The sequence below is a fragment of the Canis lupus genome, chromosome 20 (genome assembly GCF_003254725.2).
Source record: "Canis lupus dingo isolate Sandy chromosome 20, ASM325472v2, whole genome shotgun sequence".
Classification (NCBI taxonomy): domain Eukaryota; kingdom Metazoa; phylum Chordata; class Mammalia; order Carnivora; family Canidae; genus Canis; species Canis lupus.
This window is the reverse complement of record NC_064262.1, coordinates 41,990,085-42,017,026: the sequence shown is the minus strand read 5'-3', so window position 1 is coordinate 42,017,026 and position 26,942 is coordinate 41,990,085. Positions and strand designations below refer to the sequence as shown.

General features: G+C 36.7%; 1 protein-coding gene and 1 pseudogene across 10 annotated transcripts in view; one reads left to right on the top strand and one right to left on the bottom strand.

Annotated features, from left to right (window-relative positions):
- The window catches only part of SETD2 (SET domain containing 2, histone lysine methyltransferase), a 125,261-nt gene that overhangs the window by 48,268 nt on the left and 50,051 nt on the right, over positions 1 to 26,942 (bottom strand). For 5 of the 10 annotated variants that reach the window (XR_003140981.3, XR_003140982.3, XM_049098041.1 and 2 more), the window contains exons 9-12: positions 25,385 to 25,511; positions 16,866 to 17,000; positions 15,794 to 15,913; positions 13,813 to 14,475 (exon numbers count right to left, since the gene is read on the bottom strand). Coding sequence is in view for 3 of the 10 variants with exons in the window: in XM_049098041.1 (XP_048953998.1) it covers positions 13,813 to 14,475; positions 15,794 to 15,913; positions 16,866 to 17,000; positions 25,385 to 25,511 (1,045 nt within the window). In the remaining 7 variants the exon portion in view is untranslated. Of the gene's footprint in view, positions 1 to 10,679; positions 10,963 to 13,812; positions 14,476 to 15,793; positions 15,914 to 16,865; positions 17,001 to 25,384; positions 25,512 to 26,942 lie in introns of all 10 variants that reach the window. The other 5 variants (XR_007404257.1, XR_007404258.1, XR_007404259.1 and 2 more) reach the window with 3 other exon arrangements.
- LOC112666854 (sterol carrier protein 2-like) lies at positions 5,997 to 6,378 on the top strand (annotated as a pseudogene).

Sequence of the window (26,942 nt, the reverse complement as noted above, 5' to 3'; positions counted from 1 at the left end):
TAGTCTCTCAGAATCCTTTCATTACTCTTTCTGAAAATCAATGCATTTTTATTTTGTAACAGGTCTGCATTGTATTTGTACTGCATTGCCCAATTTTTAATAACAACGTGACTTTAGCTAAGACAGACAACAACCCTTTAGACAAAGACAGATGCTAATGTCAGCAGAGATGGGATGTTTGGATGAAAATTAACGTTTTTTTGTCATAATGTTTTGTTTCTCTAAGCAATTTTGAAAACGTGAAGATTAAGATACTGAGAACACCATATATTTGTGTATCTGCTTGTATATATATAAATGAATGTAGTTTTATGTATTTAATTAACTGTGAGAAGTTTTTCCAAGGTAACTGAATGTATTTGAAAATGATTTCAAAAAACCCCATCATATCCCAGGATTTTAAGGCATTTGTGAAGTTTTAGTATCAAAAGCAAACATACCGAATACTTATCTGGATTTACTGAATGCTGAAAACTTAGAAAAAGAGGTAAGAACTCAGAAACACACAACAACTTTGGGTAAGATATGACCAGTGATGGAACCTGATCCACAGGTTCTATACACTAGTTCAAAGATTAAAAATCGAGGCACCTGGGTGACCAAGTCCATTGAGCATCTGATTCTTGGTTTTGGCTCAGGTCAAAATCTTAGAGTCATGGAATTGAGCCCTGCATTGGGCTCTGCACTTAGCCAGCAGTCTGGTTGGTATTGTCTCTCTCCTCCTCTCTCCGCCCCTCCCCCTGGCTCATGTGAGCTCTCATAAATAAAGGAATGAATGAATAAATGAGTGAATGAATAGAAAATAAATTAAAAATCCATTTTCTTAATTAACAGCAAAATAAAAAATGAACATATAACCTCAATATCTATGGCCCTACACTACCCCAAGGCCCAATCAAAGAAAAAAAAATTACTGGACAAATACTGCTATGTACCCTAGTTCCTCTTCCCTCAGCACAAATTCTGTGAAATACCTTCAATGGTAATGGTCCTATTAGCTCCCTTTAACAGAAGGAAGAATTGTTAACTCCTATCAGCATGTCCTGGCACAGCACAAGAGTGTGGTTTTTACCTCACAAACTGTATTACAAATAGTGGGAATAGAGGGATCTCCATTAGGTCACAGAAGTCTTAAGATCTGACTACAAAGAAAATTTAAGGAGAGCATAAATGTCTGGAGAGTTCATAAAATCACACACATAAGAGGGGCAGAGGAAGAGAGTGAGGAAAAAGGGGAGTAGAATAATTTTATTTATTCTTTTAAGCCCCTGAAGATACTCTTCTAATTTCAGACAACTGGGTCCCCACAAAATGGGAGGTAATAAAATTGAATTTCAGTTTTCAGCCACTCAGACAAATGGGCAACACATATGGTCATAGTTCTCAAAATAGAAAATACAAATGTAAAAATGCTCAATACTTCATGCATAAGAGACATGCAAATTAAAACTACAATAACATTCTATTTTTGCCTATCAGTTCAACCAAGATAAAGTCAGACAATAATTGTGTTGGCCAAGGTGTATGAAATAGACACCCTTATGCATATACTTTGCTGATGAGTGTTAAATTGATATAACTGTAAAGATCAATTTGGCAAGACCTATTAAAATTACAGATAACACAGGACTCAGATATTCTACTTTTAGTAATTTATCCAACAGGTATATGTTGTTTGAAGTGACTTCTATAAAAAGTCCATGCTAAGCTAAAGAAAGGAATCAACTTGGGACGCCTAGGTGGCATAGTGGTTTAGCACCTGCCTTTGGCCTAGGGCGTGATCCTGGAGCCCTAGGATCGAGTCCCACATGGGGCTTCCTGCCTGGAGTCTGCTTCTCCCTCTGCCTATGTCTCTGCCTCTCTCTCTGCCTTATTCTCTCATGAATAAATAAAATCTTAAAAAAAACAAAAACAAAAAAAAACCCCAAGGAGCTAAATAGTGCTACCAGCTTTATAAAAAAGAAGATACATGCACATAATATACACAAATTATCCCTGGAAGGGTACACAAGAAGTTGATTGTGCTGACTGCCTTCAGGAAACAGGACAGGGGGCAAAGGTAGGAGCAAAACATTTCACTGTATGCCTTTTGAACTTTGTATCATGTACTGGAATGGCCTATTTAAAAATTAAAATGAAAAGAAGAGAAAAAGATAATATGCCTCAGAAGAAGCCCTCAACAAAGTACCAAAAGACGTTTGGGGCATTATGGCTATATTCATAGGAAAGATGACCACCTGAGGGTCATGAAGTCTCAGGCAGAGGCCTAAGGAACCAACGACTCTCAGGGCAACTTCTAAATGTTGCTTGCTCTTCAGCAAGTGTCAATACCTTAAAAAAACAAAACAAACAAACAAAAAAAAACCCTAGTTCACTGTTGTTCACTTTAAACATGTCCCCCAGCCCTTCCTTCTTCTCCAGTCTTACCCAGCTCGACTTTAATTCAAAGAATCTTAGCAATGCTCAGTTTTATTCAACACAGACCTAAATGTGCTGGGTTTACACTAAGTACTAAAGCACAAGTAAGGACAGCAGACACAAGTCCTTACTTTCAAGGCCTCTCTAGCCCAATAGTAAATATGTGTGTAGAAAAGTAATTGTTTTCATGCTGGTAAATAATCATTGAAGAATAATCAAGGTCATGATGATTAAATGTTTCTTAATTTCAGAGTTCTGTTTTCAAGGCAAATTAATTCCAAATCTAAGATTTTTTTTCCTTATACCTTTCAAATTTAACTACTTCTATGACTTTTCTAATCAAAACTTAAAAATCACCACAGCCCCCCAGGTGATTGTACTGAAGTTATATGTTGCACTGATCAACCCAGCGCTGCAGGGGGTCATTATTTAACACAGTACTGGAAGTCCTAGTCACAATAATCAGACAAGAGGAATAAGTAAAAGGCATCCAAATTGGTAAAGAAGAAATAAAACTTTCACTATTTATAGATGACATGGTACTATATATAGAAAACCCTGAAGACTCCACCAAAAAACTACTAGAATGATAAATGAATTCAGTAAGGTTGCAGGATACAAGATCAACATACAGAAATCCATGGCATTTTTTATATACTAATAATGAAACAACAGAAAGAGAAATTAAGAAAGCAATTTCATTTATAATTGCACCAAAGATAATAAAATATCCAGGAATAAACTTACTAACCAAGGAAGTCAAAGACCTGTACTCTGAACACTATAAAAACATCAATGAAAGATACTGAAGACAACACAAACAATAGCAGGAACCCTCTTGGGGTCCAAATCATCTAGATAATACTATCTGGACCACAGTTCATTCCTTTCCTAACTCACACATATACACATCCTTGAGAAGTGGCTCATATTTATGGACATTTGCCCCACAAAAATCCCAGTTTTGCATATGATTTCAGGGGTTCTGAAAATCCCCTTAAGTTCAATCAGAGATCACAGGTTGAAAATCTCTTCATCATTAAGGGAAAAAAGATACTTGAACACATTAAAATGGTAGCTCCTATGATTTCAGAATGAATTTGGACTTATTACAGTTTCTAAATCAGAAGGAAATTAAGAGAACTCTGAAGTATTCACCAAAGGTACATAATTATATATGAACAAGGCAAAATAGCAAGGATATAGAAATCACTATTAACTGGAACAGAAAAAGGAATGAAGAGAATAGGGGATTTAAATCAAAAGATTTGAATCGATTTTCAGCTCTGTCACTTAAAAGCTAAGTCACAAGCTCATAGGCCTGGTTCTTTACATTTTACAGGGGATAAAAACACCACCACTTACTTCACAGAGTTGTAAAGATTATATGACACTGAAATATTTTCTGATAATTTACCAAATAAAATATACACACCACAGATTCAATAAGCAGCATCATACAGTGGAAAAAGATGGACATTCTTCACGTCTTCATTCAAAGATTTATGAAGTGCCAAAGGCCATACCAGGCCCTCATGGTACCCTGGGGAGACCTGAGTGACCAAGACAGAAGTACTCCCTGCTCTCACACTGTACAAGCATGAAATGTTATGGGCTATGGCTGGAAAGGATGTTATAAGGCATATAGATAGGGCTGAGTACTGTCTCAGAGGAATGAGAATGGCTTTCCCAGGGAAAGGATGAAACTTAAACAAGAAGAGACATCTAAACAAGACAGTGTTTTCAGGAATGAGTGAAAGTGTGTTTGTGTGTGTATGGACCTTAGTAGCACAGACCCATTGGTGAACCAGAATGGCTTGAGGTGACATGGCATAAAGGATTAAGGACCAGACTATGCCACGGTATGCAAGCCTCATGAAGAAAAACAGATTTCACTCTAACAGTGTAATGAGGAACCATTTAGAAGTTTTATTTATTTATTTAAAGATTGTACTTATTTATTCATGAAAGACAGAAAAATAGAGACAGAGACACAGGCAGAGGGAGAAGCAGGCTCCCTGCAAGGAGCCCCATGCGGGACTCAATCCTGGGACTCCAGGATCACGCCCTGGGCTGAAGGCAGATGCTCAACCACTGAGCCACACAGGCGTTCCCATTTAAAAGTTTTAAAAAGAATAAATAAATAAATAAATAAAAGTTTTAAAAAGGACAGTGACATGAACAGATCTGCAGTTCCAAAAGGTCACTCTGGCTACTGGTTGTAGGGGGCACATACTAGTCATTCACTATTATTAAGAGGTATTATTATAACCACTATTTAAAAGATACCATAATAAAAGTAACCCTTACTATATAAAAATCAAGAAATGGTCCTTGCTCTGGAAGATGTCATGTGATGGGAAATAAGCATCTAAGCAACTAATTTTAGTAATCTGTTAAGAGTTCTATCACTGTATAGAAATACAGAAAAGGACAAGCATCACAAAGGATAAACTGCAACTGCAACTCCAGATAAAGGACGATTTTAAAAGGAAAGAAAAAGAGACGACATTCCAACCAAAGTGAACATCATGTACAAGGACATGTAAGAGCGCGTATGTATGAATAGGCTGATGTGACTCATGCACTAAATGTGTAAGAAACACTGCTGGGCAAGAAAGTTACATAAACACAGAAGTACTTCCCATGCCATACCCTAAAGTCTCTATTCTTAAATTAATGGAAATCTCTGTGATGCTACTAGAGGTTCCTGTTGATCACATGTGTTTTTAAAAAGAGAACACCAAAGTGTAATAAAGGATAACATGAAGGGGGAAAGAATGGGAGCAACGTGGACAAACAGGAGGTTGTTGCAAAGTCCTAGCAAGAAATGACAGGAGCCTAAATTTAAAACGGCAAAGAGGAGACAACGTGACCTATTTAACATGAAGGACAAAAGAAATCTCAGGCGCTCCAAGAAATACCACCTTTCAAGGGACAGGCATAATAAGAACCATCAGTGAGAGTCACAGGGAAATTCAAATGATTCAAAAGAGGGTGTGGTCTCAGACTAAAAGAAGGAAAGACAAGGAAATGACAGGCCAAGTACATTATGTATTCACACATTTACTCATCTAGAAACACACATATATGTGTATATATGTAAATATATTCCTATGTATATGCATGTATTTATAAATATGTGTATTTTTAACGTGTATATATTTATATACATATAAGTATATAAATATGGATATGTTTACAGTCTGCTGACAGCTCCAACAAGCAATGCCCCAGTAGCAAGGACTTCATCTAAAGCCCAGATCTTGGTTTCTAAACATCATTTCCCATTACAAGAGAACCAGAGCTTCTTAGACAAATGGCCAATTCCAGGGCTGGGTAAAGGGAAAGTACAAGAGAAACCTGAAATAGCATATTGTACCAGGTTAAAAAAGTAATGGCGACATGTTAAAATCACACAGAAGGGGAATTGAAAAGGTCTCACACTGGCCAAACAAGGGACAATTTATGCAAATAAATGAAATTAATGGGTCATAATTTAGTGTATAAACCAAGAATCCATGAGGCTCTGCAGCATAATTTAGTATTGGGGCAAGCGTGGTTGTCACATCTACAAGATGGGTTTCCCTGAAGCTGCCAGTTCTTTTAGAATTCATCAAATTGAGGCTGCTCCAGCCAGAGCTGTAGTCTGAAGAGGAATGGGAAAAGTTTGTGAAGTAATTAGTAATATTTTGCCTTCAAGGTGAAGGATGGCCCGGGGGTAAAAAGGCCACCAGGGTGGTGGATATGAAGAACAGTAAAGGATCAGTGTTTCTTAACTTGAATAAGAAGGCTGAATACACAATCACAATGGCTGGCCCAGACTTGCTGGCTTTAAAGACCAGCAGAATGAATACTCAGTGGGCCTTCTTTCAAGACAAATTGAAAATCACTTGCAACATGAGTCTGGCTATGAAGTTACAAAGTCTTCAGCTTCAGCCAGGCAAAGCTAGGCTATGAAGAATACCTTTTGTCTACCTTTGAAAATTAAGATGAGGTATGTAGATATGTACCCATATATTTGATTGTCAGAACTTAGAAACTACACATTGGCAAACAATATAAAATTTGTTTTTAATTTTTTTTTCTAAGTAGGCTCCACTCCTAACATGGGGCCTGAGTTCACCACCCTGAGATTAAGAGTTGCATGCTCCACCAACTGAGTCAGCCAGGTGCCCGGAGATTTGTTTTTAAACAGCTGTGACCAATTCTGTTCTTCCTAAACTCTAGGTGAAAAGAGCCTGCTGGCATACCACTTGCTTTGTTGAACTGCATACAAGACTGCATTACAATGCTAATATGGTAATTACGGTTTGGGGTAAAATTGAGTTTCAGAATAAAACTAGGAAAAGCAAAATCTAAAAGCTATGTAAACAAAAGCTCTCATTTTGCTTATAAAGTATAAAGATCATTCTGCTGATGATTCAATTTAACTTCTCCTTGAAAGAACTAGGGAAGAAACAGAACACCAGTAGCTGGTCAGTAATTAGTACAGTGCACTTAATATTCATCTACTTTCCACTAATAGTCTTAAAAATTCTGTACTGGGATGTTTAAAAAAAAAAAGTTTTAAATTTTGCATTTCATGCCATCAAATGGTATTTTCTTCCCAAATCAAAATAAATCTCACTGCAGTTTGGGGAAAAATATCTACAGCTGAATGGAGGCCTATTTTTAAAATAAAAATAGTTTCTAAATGAGTTTCCTTATTGAAAAATAAGTGTATTTTTGTTGTTAAAAATAAATGAACAGGGGCGCCTGAGTGGCTCAGTCAGTTGAGCGTCCAACTCCTGATCTCAACTCAGGTCTTGATGTCAGGGTTGTGGGTTTGAGCCCCCATGCTGGGCTCCACGCTGTGCACGGAGCCTACTAAAAAAACATTAACTGAACAAATGAAGTTTGCTCTCAGATGCAGTTTACAAATTATAATTTCATATTTAAATGTGTAAAGCTCTCAGTCCTTTGTTATAATTTTCTTCCTTCGTATAAGTTTAATTATCCACATTTATCTCCCCTTTTTAAAAAATATTTTATTTATTTGAGAGAGAGTAGTGAAAGATAAAGCACAAACAGGGGGAGGAGCAAAGGGAGAGGGAGAAACAGGCTCCCCAGTGAGCAGAGAGCCTGAAGTGGGACTCAATCCCAGGACCCTGGGATCATAACCTGAGCTGAAGGCAGACGCCCAACCAACCCAGCCAAGCAGGTACCCCCCTTCCGAGTTTTTCTAATGCTAATATAATACCTAATAACTCAGTAAAATACAGGGTAAAATAATGTTTTTGGAAGAATGTCTAATAGAAAAGTAAAATAGAAAAAAAAAAAACACAAAAAAACACAAAAAACTAAGAACCATGAACCTCAAGAATCCAAGAGTCTAAAGTGATATTAATCAATGAATACAGAACTACATGAGAAAGCAGGGAAAGCTCTTGCTTACAAGAAGGTCAACCAAAACACACAAGTAAAAGGAATGATGGATTAGAAAATCACCACTTGGCAACCATAATCGTTAGTGATTCAGGCAAATTTGCCAGATGTTAAAACGAATAAATAAATTGATAAAAAACAGAGTATTTTCATATGTCCAAAGGTGCTCCTCTATGATTTTTATTTTAAAGACTTCATTCATTCATGAGACACAGAGAGAGAGAGAGAGGCAGAGGGAGAAGCAGGTTCCCTGTGGGGAACCTGATGCAGGACTCGATCCCAGGACCCCAGGATCACCACTTGAGGCAAAGGCAAATATATGTACATGTCCCTGCCAACCCAACCACTGAGCCACCCAGGAACCCCTATGACACTTTTTAATTGTAAGGAGACAACAGTAACTTTACAGCAGAAAAACCTGGCAGATACCTCCATAACCAAGTGATCAAACTTGGTGATACCAATAACAGGACAAATCACCATCAAATAAAGGACACTAATAATCTTGACAAAATGTATAACCTGAATCCAAAAGAAAACTTCAGACAAGCCCAAACTGAGGAAAATTTTAATAACTTCAAAAATATTTTAAAAACTGGAAGTTTATAAAAGGCAAAGAAAGACTGAGGAATTATTCCAGATTAAAGGATACTAATGAGATACAACTCAATGTAACACTTAGCTCAGATTCTACACCAGACTTTTTTTTTCCTATAGAGGACATTATGTGTATAACTGGCAAAATCTGAATGAGATCTGCTGCTCAGATAATCAACAGTATTAGGTCATTGTACCTTGCTGGGTTTGATAAATATACTGCAGTCATACAGAAGAATGTCCTTGTTTTTACCAAATATATACTAAAATATCTTAGGGGCAATAGGCATCATATCTGTAACTTACTCCTTCAAAGTTAAAAAAAAATTAAGAGAAAATGACTAAGCAAATTTGGTAAAATGTTAACTTTGGGGCATCTGGGTGAAGGGATAAGAGGAACTTTGAGCTTTTTTCTGTGTTTGTCACTAGAATGTATCACATGCAGAATGCACAAAATAGTATTCTTGCAGTTTTCCTATAAGTCTGGAATTACCTCAGAAGTAAGAGTTAACATAACAGTATTAAGAAGAAAAACTTAACATATTTTTATTATGGTTACATATAAGACTAGATTATACCAATTTATTTATATTCAAAAAATCCTTAAGTTTCCAACTAACCTGATCATGGTCCTGAGGGGAAAAAACAACATTCCTCCTTAAAGGTCTTTTCTACCCCAGCAGTTCTATCATGGATATCCTCTCCCACTTCTCAGTCTTACATCCAAATTATTTAAAGTAGCTTTTCCAAGACACCTGAGTGGCTCAGTGGTTGAGCATCTGCCTTTGGCGCAGGTCATGATCCCAGGATCCTGGGGGGAGCCTACTTTTCCTTCTGCCTATGTCTCTCATGAATTTTTTTTTTTTTTTTAAACTTCATGAGCTATTGAAACATGATCATTATGTCCTTAGGGAAACAAATTAAGAGCACATCTAAAAGAATAAAGTGTCAAAAAGACTTCACTCAAAATCAGACTGTTTGAAGCAGCCAGCATCTGAACTTTACCATTTAGATCAATTACTGGCAAACTTTTTCTGTGAAGGACAAGACAGTAAATATCTTAAGGCTTTGCTGGCCATTCAGACTCTGAAGCAACTACTCAACTCTACCCTTGCAGTGCAGAAGCAGCCAGACATTCTGTAAACGAATGAATATGGTTCTGTTCCCAAAAAACTTTACAAAAACAAGCAATGGGGCAGATGTGGTCCCTATTTAGATGAAAGGAGTTATCTGATAATAACAAAAGGGACTACCAGTAAGTTGTAGATGAGGTTTATCTTTTACCAAGTCTGATACTTATTAAAAAAAAAAAATTTCAACACAGCAGTATTTGAGACCAATTTTAGGGGCAATTCTGAATTTTAAAGAAAAGGATAATATTGATCCTTATGGATACAGAATCATCTCAATGAAGGATTTGGAAATTTATCACAGAAATCCAGGGCACATAATTTCATTTTGAAATGTTGCATAGCATATTCCACATACAGTATTGGTTACAGACCAAAACTCATGTAGTGACTCAAAACTTCAGTTGGGTAACTGTGTTTTCTTTAAACTTTCTATAAAGACTTTAACACTTAACTGTCCAGGCAAATAATATGTTTGTCGAATTAAAGAAAACGTCTTGAGATAAACATGGAAAAGATAAGAATAAGAATACCATTAAAGAATAGTCCTAAAAAAAAAAAAAAAATAGTCCTACTTATCACATGTACAGAATGTTGCCCCTAAATCACCTAATCCAAGTATAACTGTATCTACCCAGATTTCTCTGCAGAGAAATCTCCAGAGAGATGCACATCCTATAATCTAAGTATTTAAAAGAGAGGCTCTGGAATCACTAGCCATCACAGTCTACTGGGTATTGAACTGAAACGAAAACTGCCAAATTCACGGGAACCTTACCTCTTCTCATGATCCAAATGAAGACTTTTCCAGTCAAATTATAATTAATCACCACTTACAACCAGCTGTTTTGCCCTGTGAAGTCTAGGGTAGATTTTCAGCATGAGGGGTGATGTACAATAATTCCTTTTGCAAACAGAAATATATGTACATGTCCCTGCCGAAAATGTAGCCTGGCAAATTTGCATGTGAAAATGAATACACACTTATGTGTAGCAATGTGTCAGGAGATGTTTCCTGTTGAGGTCTACTTTAGGAGTCAAAATGTGTAAGCCCTGTGAAGCCAAGGCAGCAGTCCTGTGTATAGAGGTATAGAAAAAGTAGCTCACTTAATCCTTTCTCGCCAGGAGTCGGGATTTTCCCAGAACGACATCCATTGTCGGCAATGGACGCACCAAAATAACGCCGGCGCCAGTGAGTTAACCACCTCTGTCCTCTTTTCACCTATTATATTTTTCATGCATCATCCAACTTCCCAACCATCTTCCTGTTTCTTCACAGAATGCACGCTAGGTTCTTGTTTTTCTTCAGCACGAAGTTGAAAATGGAGTTGAGAAAAGGAGACACATGGTCAGCTGGTGATGTTAACAAGCTCCTTGCTGCCCTGAGAAGCTAGATGGAAATGGTTCAAGTTACAAGGGGGATCATCATCAGATCTGGGAGGACAAAGAGTAATTCATGAAGCTTCATTCCCTTCCCTCCCACCCTCTCTCATTTACTGATGATCCCTATGGTCTGCCTTCACAGTAAAATCAAGATTAAGGATCTGAAGCAACCTCTTTCAATTCTTCACTTCATCCAGTATGTAGAAAGGCCAGGTGGAACACATGTCCAACAATGTTAAAGTGGCCCCAGAAGGTCAGGGAAGCTTGAAGTGGCTAACATAACCACCATCTTAGATCAATGTTTTTTTAGTATGATCTCAGAATTAACATCAGAAACTAAAACAATGCTTGGCAACAGGTGCTTAATAAAGGTTGGATGAGTAAGACATTTTCTTTTCTGCTAACGTCTACTTGAACACATAGGTGGAAGTCAGACAGAAGTAGTTAACTCTTTCAATGCCGGGATAGTAGGAGTATACAATAATCACATCAAGTCCACATGTTCACCTAAAACATGTTCATATTATGGGTTCTGATTTCAGTGTTCTGGTTAGATGCTAGCTAAAATATTTTATTTAAGGACAACCACAATCAGAGTTTTGGAATTAGAACCATGACAAATGTTAATTAGAATGACAGATGAATTAAGAGCCCCAGCACCAATGTGTAACAAAACATCAGAATTCAGTCAAGTTACATTTCTCAGTAATGCAATTCTAGATGGGTAATGATTCCAGAGCAAACTAAAGTTTGAAGAAGGAAAATCTTATTTAATGGCTTCCTTGATGCTAAGAATTAGGATAAATCCAAAGTATGGAGGTTAAGAAGGATATATTTTAAATATGAATAAAATTTTAAACCTCAAGTCAAGAGGATCATCAAACTACATAGTACTATGCAACTGCTTTGATCTTTCAGATAGGAGGAGGGAGGACAACAAGCAGGGGAAGAAATAATTTTGTAGGACTCAAAAATATCTCAACTGTGAGCATAATTGATCAGTTTAGCTAATTAAGAATATCTCAGAGAGTAATTTAAACCACTACCATTACAATAAAAAAAACTATAGAGAAATAAAGTATTTACTTTTTCCAGATTTTAAGAGACAGGTTTTTAAGAAATCATAACTATGTCTCATTTTTAAAAATGTCAACCAGAGACGTAGCAGGCAAAAGTGAACTACTAGATCTGCCCCCCCCCCTCTTGCTCTATAAAACAACGTGTGTAAGGCTCTATGTCCACTCGTGTACATGTCTCCATTCCCATCTTCCTTAAGAAGCCAGTTGTGGTACAGGCTCTACTAGCAGTCTCCAAACACAAGAGGGACTTCTTCCAGACTCCTGAGCCCTTACAAAGCAGGCCTTAAATGAAGGTTCACCCAAGTGATCGTCCCCAGCATCTCTTTCAATTAACTGGAATTCTGGTTCCTGTAGTTCCCATGTTGTATCATAACCGGATTTACTATGAATCCTTTCTTTTATTAAAGTTTATAAAAAGGAAGGATTTCATAAGGTTTAATAAGGTTGAGTTCATGATAAACTGTAAGTGGTGAAAGAATAGTATGAGTAGGAGCTCAAATAGGTCAACGAGAGCTGAAACCACACACTACTTAAAGAAGGGTCTCAACAGCAAATTACAAATACCAAAAGTAAGTACAGTGAACAACCAACCAACTACTCATTTTGCTCAGTGTGAGGCCAGTTCCATAGGGGTCAAATCACAGGATCTAATGAGTGTGCTTTGTAGTCATAATTGGGGACAAGGAGGATTCAGATGTCCATCTTGCTGCAAATAAACCTGTACTGCTGGTTTATCTGGCTCCTTCACTTCTGGCAGAAGAGAGGAACAGAAAAATAGAAGCTAGGAAGTAACCTGTTCCCACAGAGTCCTCAAGACCTGAATCCCAGATCCAGAATACTTAGAATCGAAATGTATTACCTCTTTCCTAGGCTCATCCTGTTATTCACTCCTGTGTTTATCTAAGACCCAGCCTGGGTTTTCTGCAAAGCACACCCTGCACATATTGCTACATTAACAAGAGATTATGCATGTATTAAGCATAAGGGTTCCATATCTATTTTTCCTCTAGATAACATCTTTTATCCAAAGAAATAGGCATTTAAAGGCAAGCCTATTTCAAAAACAGTAATGGAACTGAATATCAACTAGCTCCATATAAAGTTGTTTTACTAGAATAGAAATTTATGTGCAATCATTTTTGATGAGAAGTTGCTAAATTAAACCAAATCCTTGGTTTTCCGATTAATTTTTAATTTTAATTTCTAGTTAATCTAATACAAATTTCCAATTAATTTCAAGATTCTTTTTCTTACATAGAATCTTACAAAAACTTTTTAAATGTATGGGCACCTGGGTCCTCTGCCTTTGGCTCAGGTCATGATCCCAGGGTCCTGGGATCGAGTCCTGCATTGGGCTCCCTTCAGGAAGCCTGCTTCTCCCTCTGCCTGTGTCTCTGACTCTTTCTCTGTGTCTCTCATGATTAAATAAATAAAATCTTAAAAAAAAAAAAAAAAAAAAGAATTTTCAAATGTAGAATCATACGTTATTCAAAGGATTTGTTTTTGTTTTTAATGTAAAGAGCACTTGAATAACTAAATTCACTGCCGTGATATGCTTTTCTAAATGAAGAAAAGGGGACATCTGTGTATTAGTTTGGCTGCTATATCTCTTGCCAAAGTTTAAAAGATGTTTGAGACATTTATAATCAGCTGTCAGTAAGAGAGATGGTATTCCATTTTTCAAATACATGTATAGTTAGGAAAGTAGGTAATTCAACTTAAGATTCGTTGAACTCTAGACCTGAGTAATTCAGGTTAAAACAAAAATGTTTTCTTACCTTTAGGTCTTTCCAACTATCCAGGAGCTTGGTGGCCAAATCACTTATATCTACTGTTTTATCTGGCTGTTCCTGGCTCCTCTCACTCTCCACATCAGATACACCCTCCTCTTCATCTTGGGATGGGGTTTCCTCAGCAATGGTTTCTTCCAGTTTCGTGCCATTGCCCTCTTTGGGCTCTATTTCAGTGTCAGCCTCTGGTTCAGTTGTGGGTAGCTTACTGGCTTCCACAGTGATTTCACTCTCAACTTTAGATTCAGGTAGCTGTTGTGTGAGTAGCTGTTGTGACTGTAACTCTTCCTCTTCCTCTATAGGGACGTTTTCTAACTGGTCAAGGTCCTCCTTGCCATCTTTGCCTTCCAGCTCACTGGTAGCATCAGAGATTGCACTGTCCATGCTATTTTCACTTATAATTTTAAGTCTGCGAAACATGAGCTTCTTGGGGGTGTCTGTGTCAGCTTCTGTGCTCAGCTTGGTGGAAGGATCAGGTGTGTTGAGTGGTGTGTGAGCACGTGACGTATTCTCACTTGAATACCCATCTCCTTCACTCAACTGAGGAATGGCAGTTTTGGTCTGAGACCAGCGTTGAATAATTGGAAGTACTTTGCTTTCTTCCAACATATTTTTAGTAGGAATGGGTAAGTGTTCCAAAGTCTTTATAATCTGATTAAACAAAATAAAAAAAAATAATCACATCACTTTACAGAGTTGACTTTTCAAGTCTCTGGTTGGGACTCAGATCATTCCTGTAAGAGCAGTGGGTTTTCTTAAAAGTCTTAAGACCTAAGTCCCTATAACTACAGAAGGATTTAAATGTCATAATATTATTTTCCTCTAGAAAGGAAGGAAAACTTTTTAAAGACTGACCAGCAAAAATAAGATGTGGAGAAAGTAACTGCTCACAAGATCAAATAGGACCAATTAATAACCTCTACTGGTAGTTCTCAAACCTGTGTAATTTTTAAAATATATATAGTAGTGGGCCTCATCCTGGCTATGTTTTTCTAAAAAGTTTTCTAAGTGACTGCGATATAAGCTTGGGAACTATGCAACAACCTATATTTAAATGATGTTTTACCCACAAAAAATGCAGATAGTACTTACCTCTTTTAGCCTCTGAGAAACAGCTAACAAAAAAGACTTTTCTTCAGAGATAACCACCCCTCCACTCTGAAATCCAAGAATTTCTTCCAAAGTACTCCCTAATGCAGTTCTACAGAAACTCCAAGGTAGGTTGTTCCCTTCTATTTCCTAGATGAGATGCTGCTAAATTCATAAATCATTTAATAAAGCCAAGAAGACCCTTACAAAAAAGGGAGGGAGAAATCCCAGGTCTTCCTCAACTTCTACTTATTGACAAATCTCCTGCGAGAAGAATGGAGGCAAGACAACCACTTATTTGCTCATTCCCATTTTTATTTTTATTTTTAGAAGTGATTAAATGCCTTTGGTATATCAGAAACTATGATCAAAAAGAAGTACATTTAAACTAGGTTTAAAAATAATTTCATGAGAAGGTATAAATATCACAACTCCACTAACAACACTGCCAATGAACATTTAATTTAGATCTTTAAAACACTTACTGACTCCTCAAAAACATTCTTACTCTTGCCATTCCAGAATTTGGCTCTTCACTAATTTTTTAGAGTCCCAGAATATAAGTTTCCTATCTGTTTAAAACTATGGCTTTAGCAACAAACTGGATCTTTCACTTAACTATGATAGGATATTTTGCTCTTAAATTCCCAACTATGCAGTATCAACTATAGGGACACAAAAGGAAAAACCATGGGGCAAACTTGCTACTAGCAAGGTGTATGTAAAAAGTTATAGTTACAGGAAGGATACCAAGATGATAATATTTATTTAATAGTGGTAAACATAGTGCTAAATTCATTATTACTGATACTATCACTCAACCTAAGCAATCTATATAGCAGTTTTAGGAAATAAGCAAGTTGAATATGAACTGACTAACCTCTTCCTGAAGCTTCTGGTTACTTTCCCGGCCATCACCTAGTTCTGCCATCCAGATCCATAACAATGAGAGCCCATGACGTTCCAGAAAAGACTTCAGGCAAGATTGTGAATGTGTATTCTTCCATGCAGGAAGGGAAGCAGGATGCAGGATATCGGGGTGGGGGTCGGGTGGGCAATACCAGACAGAGCATTAAAAAGGGTCAACAAAGGGGAATAAAAAGTTTGTTTATATTCACAAAACACTTAGAAACTATTGTGATTAATGCAACTAAAAGATACAAATAATAAATGCTTTATTTTTTTTTTAATAAATGCTTTAAAGTAAAAGATTATAATCTTTTTTGATACCTAAGTTGCATTCAGTCAATTTGGTCTTTATGTAAACAGATTTTACAGAATAACATATAAATATCAATGTGTCATTTACAATGAAATTCAATTCTGAAAAAAAAAAAATAAATAAAAAAAAAAAAAAAAAAAGAAATTCAATTCTGAAGGACTAAGAACCAAATTACATTCAGCATTCTTACTGAAAAAGCTAAAACTGTAACAATTAGTCTAAATCATTTTCATTTCTCTCTTCCTTTCAGATGCTTGTTCAAAAGGCGTTTTTCTCTTCATTTTCTTTTAAATCATTCATTTTTATTGTTCAACTTCTTGTGGCATACTTAATAAACTGGAGTAAATGAAATTGCTCTTAAAATTCCTTGCTTCAAAAGAAAAAAAAAAAATTCCTTGCTTCAAGACCATGTGGTAAAAATAGCCTTGGGATACTAATAATCAAAGGAGGAGGACTGTATCAAATGTCATGAATTATTACACAGAAAAATCCCACAGTGTTCTTTGACTAGAAATACAAACAAGATCTACTAACAGATTAAATAATGCTGAACTCTTAAGATATTTTTAAGAGTACAAACTTTCAAAGTCATATAGAATTCACAAACCATTTTAAAAATAAGAGTAACTCTCCTCAGAAGTAACCTTCTGTCATCATCATTCTAGATTGTACTTTCAATGCCCCACCTCAAATTCAGAAATCAAAAATAAATTAACATCAAAGAGCTCACCTGTATAAGTTCAAGACACGTAAGTTTCTGTTCCAAAGTTTCAATTCTAACCATTAGCCGGGATAAGCTGAGCACCTGGTTTTTATCAGAGAGACCCTCACCATTCTCCATCAGAGCTTCTAGCTCCCCATCTACCTGCCATAGCAAAGAAATACATCTGGTTAAAAAACCACAAACACGCCACTAATCTAAGAATTAAACCACCTAAAAAGATGTTCAACCTTGCCAGTAATAAGGAAAACAGAGTTAGACCCAAAGTAAGAAACCATGTCACATTTACTAGATTAATCTAGGGAAAAATGAAGTCTGATAATATCAAGTCCAGGCAAAGATGTGGATCAAAAGGAACTTTATATACTGTTAATGAACGTAATAAGTGGTATGATCAATTTGAAAAGCATTTCATTCACTCATCAAATATTTACCAAGTATTTATTATATGTCAGTTATAATCTCAGGTGCGAAAGTCATTGCAATGAACCAAAATAAACAAAAATCTGCCTTTATAGGAGACAACAAATTAGTATTACATGAGAAGTATGCCAGGAAAAAAAAAAAAAAAAAAAAACCACTGGCTTCAAAAATAAAATATTTGTATCCCGTATGCCTACCATTGCACACCTAAGAATAAACCCCAGAGAAACTTCTACACATGTGTACTCACAGAATTATAACAATGTTCATTATTGAATGACCATTATAATAGCAAAAAAACACTAACATCTGTAACCAGGTTGTATAAACTAGCATTTGCATACAATGGATTATTATACCACAGTGAAAGGAATCAAGAAGCAGCCAAATGCAACAACATTCATCAACTTATATTATTACAAGAAAAAAATTCCAGAAGATTACATACTGTATGACTCTGTTTTTATAAAACTCAAAAACAAAATTTTCATAGGTGCAGGTCTGAAAACTCAATTTTAAAAAGGCAATGGATGTAAAACAAAATTCAGAACAGTGGTATCCTCTGGGGCTAAGCAGGGCGCTGGAAGTAGAGAAGTGCTCACAAGTGGTTCTTTTATAATTATTCCTTATAACTTTTACATATATACTCTGGATGTTTCAAATATCACATTTAAATAATGGGGAAACAACAACAAAAAAATCTACCAGTGGTTGTTTTCCAGCTATGTTATAAAAGATATAAAGATGTCTTACAGAACTTACTATTGGGGATGCCTTAAGAACTTACTATTCGGGAGATAAAAATAATTCATATGAAAACAAACAATGAAGCATTAACATTAACTGTAAATGCTTAAAAACTAAGAAGGAAGGGAGTTAGAATAAGTCACCAGAAGTGAATTCACAGAAACAGAGTTAATAATAGGTAAGATACTGGAGGGAGAGGGTAAAGGGAAAATCTTAAACACAGGGAAATGGAAAATTCTGACAGTGCCTCGCTTGGCCTGGCTGGAGTGGATAAGGTATGGTAAGGAAGTGAGAAAAACCTCATCAAAAGAAAGGCTGGTGTTAGATCAGAAGATCTTGGAGGTGATATGTATAAGAATCTAGATTTGATGTGATTGAGCAAGAGAGCGCTATTACTGAATCGAAAATGGGGAATAATCTGATCAAAATGGAATTTGAGAGTGGCATTAGTGTGGCAATAACAGAATAAAATATACACAAGATAGCAACCAAAAGAGAAGAGATAAAGACAGCATTAAACCAACATGGCCTGAAATGATGTAAGTCTAAAATGCGCTGATAATAAATTAGAGGAAAGGAAATCTGAAAGAATCTTTTTTTTAAAGACGTTTATTCATTTATTCATAAGAGATAAAGAGAGAGAGGCAGAGACACAGGCAGAGGGAGAAGCAGGCTTCATGCAGGGAGCCCGATGTGGGACTCACGCCCTGAGCCAAAGGAAGACCAAAGGGAGACGCTCAACCACTGAGCCACCCAGGCATCCCAGAAAGACAAGAATCTTAAGGAAATTTTCTGTTACTTAACTTTTTATCATCTCAAGATAATTTTAGGCAAGGCACTGAACATTTCTATTTTATATTAAACCACAAAACTCACCTAACAGTAAAGAACAAAAATATGAAAACATGAAATGCTACTTGCAAGAAGCTGAAGAAATGTAAACTCATTTTTTCCCTTCTAAAATGTACATTTAAGGTTCATTTCTTTTTAATTTCCAGTATCATTTCTTATGTTTTATATAGATTAAGAACATATACAGAAAAACCAATTTAGATATTAACCCAACATAATTTCCTCGAAGATGTTGTTTCCCTGCATATCCTAAATGTGTAACTTCCTGTCTCAAATACTAGAGGATTAGAATAGGAAAGACCAAGGGCTTTAAAATTCCACCTTCCCCCCAAATGTACCAGCCAGAACCTCACTTTGGACTGTTTCAAAATACAAATACTACTGGGTTAGGAGATGAGGTTTTCTGGGGTACCTGCGTGGCTCAGTTAGGCCTCTACAGATTCTTGATTTCAGCTCAGGTCATGATCTCAGGTCACGAGACTGACCCTGCATGGCGCTCTACACTCAGCACAGTCTGCTTTGTCCCTCTCCATCCCCCTCTGTCCATCCCCTTCCAATCAATCAATCAATCAATCTTTAAAAAAAGAGAGAGATAAAAAAAAGGAGAGAGAGAGAGAGAGGGAGGGAGAGGCGGAAAAGACTTCTTTTCATAATTAGGCAGGAAAAGATTCTCTAACTCTGAACATATAAGAGATAAAACTGAGTTCCTTTTCATTTAATAGACATTCATTCAATAGATACTAGAGTATATAAAGCTCTGCTGGTATATAAAAACAGTAGCATTCTTAGGGAAATAAACAACAAAAACATAGAAGCTGAAGTAAAAATAACAAAATTTTGCAAACACAATACAGAAGGTGAATAACCTTTGAACATTCCCACTACAATTATAAGCTCGATGGCCATAACATACATAAAGATTATCATGCCAATCCCAAGTATAATACAGCTTCCATAATTTTGGGTGCTCAAGTGGACAATTGTGAATTGTGGGATTAATAACTCCTAGGATACGTGGGAAGAAGGGAGCCAGGAAACCAACGGATGCCTTCATTCATTTACATTTAGTACAAGTATTTATCTTAATTTATGGGTCACCACCTTCCAGAAAGGATTTGAAGTAACTAAAAGTCAACATAAAAGTATTAAGGTATATTTTAATAAATTATTGATAAGCGAACATTTATATATATGCATAATTCTATAGCACTTAGAAATTTACTGTTACGTACTTAATCAGTCTAAGAAATTATTTACTCTCTTTTTTAGTACTTTAGTATTTCAGCCATGAACTATCTTTATTTTTTTTTTTAATTTTTATTTATTTATGATAGTCACACAAGAGAAAGAGAGAGAGGCAGAGACACAGGCAGAGGGAGAAGCAGGCTCCACGCACCAGGAGCCCGATGTGGGATTCGATCCCGGGTCTCCAGGATCGCGCCCTGGGCCAAAGGCAGGCGCCAAACTGCTGCGCCACCCAGGGATCCCTATGAACTATCTTTAATGGCTCAGCAGAATTTGTAATACTTTCTGATGAAATATAAAGAAAAGCATGTAAATGATTAACAAACAGGTGAGCAATATCCATGCAATCAACATGCAGGTGAAAAAAAAGGGGCAGAGGGATGCCAACACTGCCAGCATTCAGGAAGGGTCCCATCTGCCCTCCCCTGGTTATAATACCTCCTCTTTGCTCTTGAGACATCTCCTAATTTTTAAAAAAATCGTTCTCTCTGGGATGCCTGGGTAGCTCAGCAGTTGAGCATCTGTCTTTGGCTCTGGGCGTGATCCGGGATTCCAGGATGGAGTCTCAAGTCCCGAAATTGGGCTCCCTATGGGAAGCCTTCTCCTAATGCCTATGTCTCTGTCTCTCTGTTGCTTACAAATAAATAAAATCTTTAAAAAAAATCGTTCTCTGATTTTTTTAAAATTTTTTTTTTATTTATTTATGATAGACACACAAAAAGAGAGAGAGAGAGAGAGAGAGGCAGAGACACAGGCAGAGGGAGAAGCAGACTCCATGCACCGGGAGCCCGATGTGGGATTCGATCCTGGGTCTCCAGGATCGCGCCCTGGGCCAAAGGCAGGTGCCAAACCGCTGCGCCACCCAGGGATCCCTCGTTCTCTGATTTTTAAAATAGGTTTACCATCTGTGTATAAACTCCTAAATATTATAACTTTTGTCTATTTTTTATCTTTATGGAAATCATACTGGACAAAACTTCTGTGTCATGCTTGTTTTTCATACATCCTTACATTTTAGGAGTCCTCCATGCTGTTGCATGCAGCCACAGTTCCTTCACTTTAATGACTAGTTTTTCATTCTAGGATTACATTATAATTTGTCTATATTAGTGTTAACGGATATTTAAGTTGTTTCTACTTTTTCTAACATAAGCAATGCTGCTGTGACTCCTGATACACATACTTACACTTTCAGTAAATAATTTAAAGATTTACGTATTTATTAATTTGAGAGAGAGAGAGAGAGAGAGAGACAAAGAGCGAGAGAGAGTAAGAGACAAAGAGCGAGAGAAAGTGCTCTTGCACGCTGAAGTACATGTGCAGAGGCGGAGGGAGCAGCAGACTCCCTGCTGAGCAGGGCCTTGAGATCATGACCTGAGCCAAAGGCAGATACTTAACTGACTGACACACCCACATACCCCTCCAAAGTGTTTTCAAAAGTGGTTGTATCCACTTAACACCCCCACCAGCACTGTAGGAGATCTCCTGTTCTTATGAGTTATCAGACTTTTTATCAAGTCTGAGCATATAAATGACATCTGACATCTGATAGTTTTGATATTCCCTCATCACTAATGAGGCGGAACATCTTTTTATTGGCTTTTTGAATTTTTAAATTTTTTTATTAATTATTTTATTTTTATTTAAAAAAATTTTTTTAGGCTTTTTGGATTAATGAAGTGTCTGGATGTTGTCTGTTATTTTTCTTTTGTGTTGGATTTTTTTCTTATTGATTAGTAGGAGCTCTCTATATATTTTGGATATTAATACTTGTTTGTTCTGTGTTGAAAGCCAAGTGTTTCCTCTGTGTTTTTTCATCCTTATTGTGTAAATTAGTTATCATTAATTTGTTTCACAAACTCAAAAGAGACTAAGGGAAGTTTCAGACTATTCCATGTTTGTACTTTACAAACTACAAATATCATCACATAACAGGGACTTAATATACCTCCATCAGCTAAGTATTTAGCCAGTAATTACATTAGGTAATTAATTACCTGGTTTGTGACGTCCCCAAAAAAGACAACCACCTTTGATTGGAAGAGCTTCTAGATTTGTTAAGCAGATAAGCTATAGATAAATACAATCATAAGAAATAAAAAAATGTTTGCCAATTAAGGGCTAATATGGGGGATGCAGGCTATAGTTCTATTAACATATTTTTAATAGTTAAAATATGCAAAACTATATTTTAAACTGTGCTATCAGAGGACCTGGGTGGCTCAATTGGTTAAGCGTCTGCCTTTCGCTTAGGTCATGATCCCAGGATCCTGAGATCGAACCCAACTGGGCTCCCTGATCACTGGGAAGCCTGCTTCTCCCTTTCCCATTTCCATTCCCTCAACTTGTGCTCTCTGGCTTTATCTGTCAAATAAAATCTTTAAAAAACAAACAAACAAACCATGCTATTTTATCCTTTCTGTGGTATCCTCTACCCAAAAGTATTCCCAAGACTCTAATTGTAGCTGACTAGAATTCAGAATCTAGGTATACAGAAGGGAATTTCAGTAGGAGACAATCTAAGTAAAACTAAAGCTCAACACTTCATTACCAAAGTCAGGGGAAATAACCCTCCTAGAAACCTAGAATCATTCTAGGTCATTCCTCTATCTGTGCAAAGTTTTATCCAAATCATTCTCATTCTGGAATAACTTCAAATTCACAACCAGAGTAACCCATGATGACTGGATTCATGTTATACCTAATTCAGTCTATAAAAACCAAAGCCTATACTGATACAAACCATTACCAGAATAAATACAAGCAAACAAAGAAAAGGAATGCCTACACTCTAGTGCCTTCGGATGTTCTTGAATCTTACCAGATAGAAAGTCATCTGATATTGGTATGATGGAGATATAACGCCGCCTAAAAACCATCATATTTTAAGGACGCCCCCTACCAATAATACAGTTTTTAGAAAATGCTTGTTCTATAAGTTTTGAGAACAGGAAATAGCCAAAGGGAAGTTTTTATGTGGATTAAGCACAAATCATGTTTAATAACTATTTTGTGGCTGTTCTATTAACTATCAATTATAAAACAATGAAAGTTAAAAATGAAAGCAATCTTAACGAAGGTTAGAGAATAATTTCCTGCAACAGGCAAGTCAAGAAGGCTAACAGGCTTTGACCCAAGGACTCAACTTCCATGGACACGCCTTTAAGAAACATGTGTAGAAGAGACATGTACAGGGCAGCCTGGGTGGCTTAGTGGTTTAGCGCCACCTTCAGCCCAGGGCCTGATCCTGGAGACCTGGGATCAAGTCCCACATCAGGCTCCCTGCATGGAGCCTGCTTCTTCCTCTGCCTGTGTCTCTGCCTCTTTCTCTCTCTCCCTCTCTGTGTCTCTCATGAATAAATAAATAAAATCTTTAAAAAAAAGAGAGAGAGAGACATGTACAGATACTATGACATTACCAGCCAAAGCTTAAGAACACTAGCGTCCATTACTAGGACTACATATAAACTTAAAGGATGAAAAACCTTTTAACAGTTAAAAATATGTTTAATATAAATCAGTGTGGATCAGATTTTAGAACAAGAATAAAAAAATTAGGGCAGCCCAGGTGGCTCAGCAGTTTAGTGCCGCCTTCAGCCCACAGTGTGATCCTGGAGATCCGGGATCAAGTCCCATGTCAGGCTCCCTGCATGGAGCCTGCTTCTCCCTCTGCCTGTGTCTCTGCCTCTCTCTCTCTCTGTGTCTCTCATGAATAAATATATCTTAAAAAAAAAAGAATTAAAAAATTACAGAAATAAACATACCATTTCTAAAACTCTATACAAAACAATATAAGAAAAATCTCTGTACCCAACTGCAGAGTTTATTGTGAGAATTACGTGAGTTAATGTGTCAAGTGCTTAGCAGAGTGTCTGGCACACCATTACAATCTATATGCTCTCCAAAAAGAGAGCTGAAGCACACACAATACTCTAATGAACATGTTCATCTTGAGTGGTCTACCAACACAGGTATTTGTTGAAACTTTCCTTTTTGGCACTTTTTAAAAGGCCTTTTATATTTTTCAACTGCCCTTTCCAACAGTTTTTGCTATCTATGGCTTCTTATGGAGCTCAGATTTTCCATATTAATTCTCCCCAATTAATTTGGGCTTCCTGACCTCACCTTTTAACCATTATACTTTTATCCCCTTGTCCCATTACATCTTCTATCTCATCTAAACAGTGATTTAAACTTTTTTTTATTAAAGATTTTATTTATTTGAGAGAGAGAAAGAGAGCATATGCACATGCACACAGCAGGGGGAACATGACAGGGAGAAGCAGGTTCCTTGTTGAGCAGGGGGCTCGATCCTAGCACCCTGAGATCATGACCTGACCCAAAGGTAGACGCTTAACCGACTGAGCCACCCAAGTGCTCCTGAATAGTAATTTATACTTAATTTCTGCAGCCATTTATAATTCTTACTGTAGGAGTTCCTGAAAATCCCAGGCATGAGGTAACTGCTAAAGAATCATAAGGGAATTTGCTGACTAATCCCTTTAGCCCCCTAGCCCCTGCTCTTAACCCTCCACTAAGATTCATAGGTCTGGGGATAGACCCGAAAAATGTGCATTTTCACTGTGGGCTCTGTCAGGTGGTTCTGAGGCTAAGAAATACCGTTCTGGTGAAGGGATCCTCAGAAAAAGGGAAAGGGAATTTTAAAAAACAACATGAAGTCCTTGTCTCAGTTAGGAGTCCCTTTATTAACAAGCTAGATCCTTCCTCCAGTAGTAGTAACTGAGGTGACTGGGGGTAGAAAAAAGGCTACTGATTACTGTGCTAATGTGGTAATTGAAAAGACCCACTTTCACCATTCCATTCTCACTCCTGGGTTGCCTGTTACTTCTCAAAACTCACTTTATACTCCAAAGAGGATTTTCAGATATTATAGGAACACGTGTAAACTTTTAAGAGTTCCACACAAAAAAAACCCAAACCAATATGAAAAGATTAGAACTGTAGATCAGACTTAAGTAAGCTAGTAGATAAACATTTTATTTGTACTTAGGATAAGAAGTTTTACAGGCTCCAAAAAACTATTAGCCCATGTGTTTATAAGATGGCTTCAATAATTCTCAATACCTAAATCTAATTTCTATGAACTGGAAATAAAAATAGCAACCATACTTTTCCTGATTAGTTCATCTGATCCTGACTTTCTCTGGCTGTAGTCTGACTTTTCAAATTTCAGTCAGAAAAGCTACTTCCCTTCTTAAAACATTTATGGTAAAAGTTGAAAGAAAAGATGAAACACTTACTGAATCCTTCTTACGGGATCGCTCCTTCTTCATTTTTCCTCCTGCTGCTCTGATACTGACTCTGTTCTCTCCTCCCAGGTAACCTCGGCAGTTAGCTGACCCACAGAAACATTTCTGAGCTTCTTTTCTGTTTAAGGAGCATAGGAAAGATGTCAGCTATGTGAAAGTAAACCATATAAAAATGTCAACAATATAACAATCACATACAAGACAGAAATCAATTCAGCCTAAAAACAAGTAACTATTTTAAGAGACTCCAACAAACCTGATACTATTTAAGGCAAATGCCTGAAAACTGCTATTAAAAAAATAGTCATTCTTTTCCCAGTTTTCCTTCATTAGCTAGACAAAATCAGTCAAGAAACCAATGAGTAATTCCTCCACTTTATGAGTACCTACTAATGTATAAAAATAAAAGCTCATTTACATATTTGAGCTAAGAACAAAACTGCTTAAATAATTCAACATCTTTTTTTTTTTTTAAAGTACATGAGAGACACAGAGAAAGAGGCAGAGACATAGGCAGAGGGAGAACCAGACTCCCTGTGGGGAGCCTGATGTAGAACTAGATCCCAGGACCCCAGGATGATGCTCTGAGCTGAAGGCATATGTTCATCCACTGAGCCACCCATGGGTTCCAGCTCAACATCTCTTACATGTAAATGTTTAACTGAACAAACAAAATGTATTGTTATAAATACATATACAGATACAAAATTCAACATATACAGGATACTTAAAGGAAACACAGGATTATTAAAAGTTACCACATAAAAATGAAATACTAATAAGAAACATAGTAATAAGTAAATATAACCATGGAGTCAAGAAAAATGGTGGAAAGAACACAAACCTAACTTTACAAGCCTGGGTACAAACCATCACAGCCATTTATTTATTCTGTGACTAGAGCTACCTGAGAAAAGCATGAAGAACTGTACCAAACGGAAACTGATTTAGTTTGACACTAGTAATTAGAGGCCTAAAAATAAATTATTCAATAAGTAGAGCAAGAAATAACAAACAACACTTGATTTCTAGTTCCCCTTCCTTCAAAGAGGACAGTGCAAACATAAGAGGAAAAAAAATATGAAGCCCTACGTACAACCTGGTCTGCATTCATTCCCTGAATGCTACACCAATTGCCTACAAGTCCACAAGGTGCTGCAAAATGGAGATACCATTACTACTTCATTTATTAGCTGAAATGACCTCCAAAGAACTTCCTCTCATCAATTATTTGGTTTAAACTAGAGAAGAATTAACTTAGGGAAGACAGGATAAAAGCTTGATTTTTTTTCTCTTTTTTAAACTTTTAAACCACTTTTTAAAAATCATGAATTGGGGGTGCCTGGATGGCTCAGTGATTGAGCATCTGCCTTCGGTTCAGGGCGTGATCCTGGGGTCCTGATAATGACAGCCTGCTTCTCCCTCTGCCTATGTTTCTGTCTTTCTATCTCTCACGAATAATTTTTTTTAAAGATCTTTCAAAAAAGAAATTAAAAAAATAAAAATCATGAATTGATTTATTCACCAATGCTCACTGCAGCATTATTTA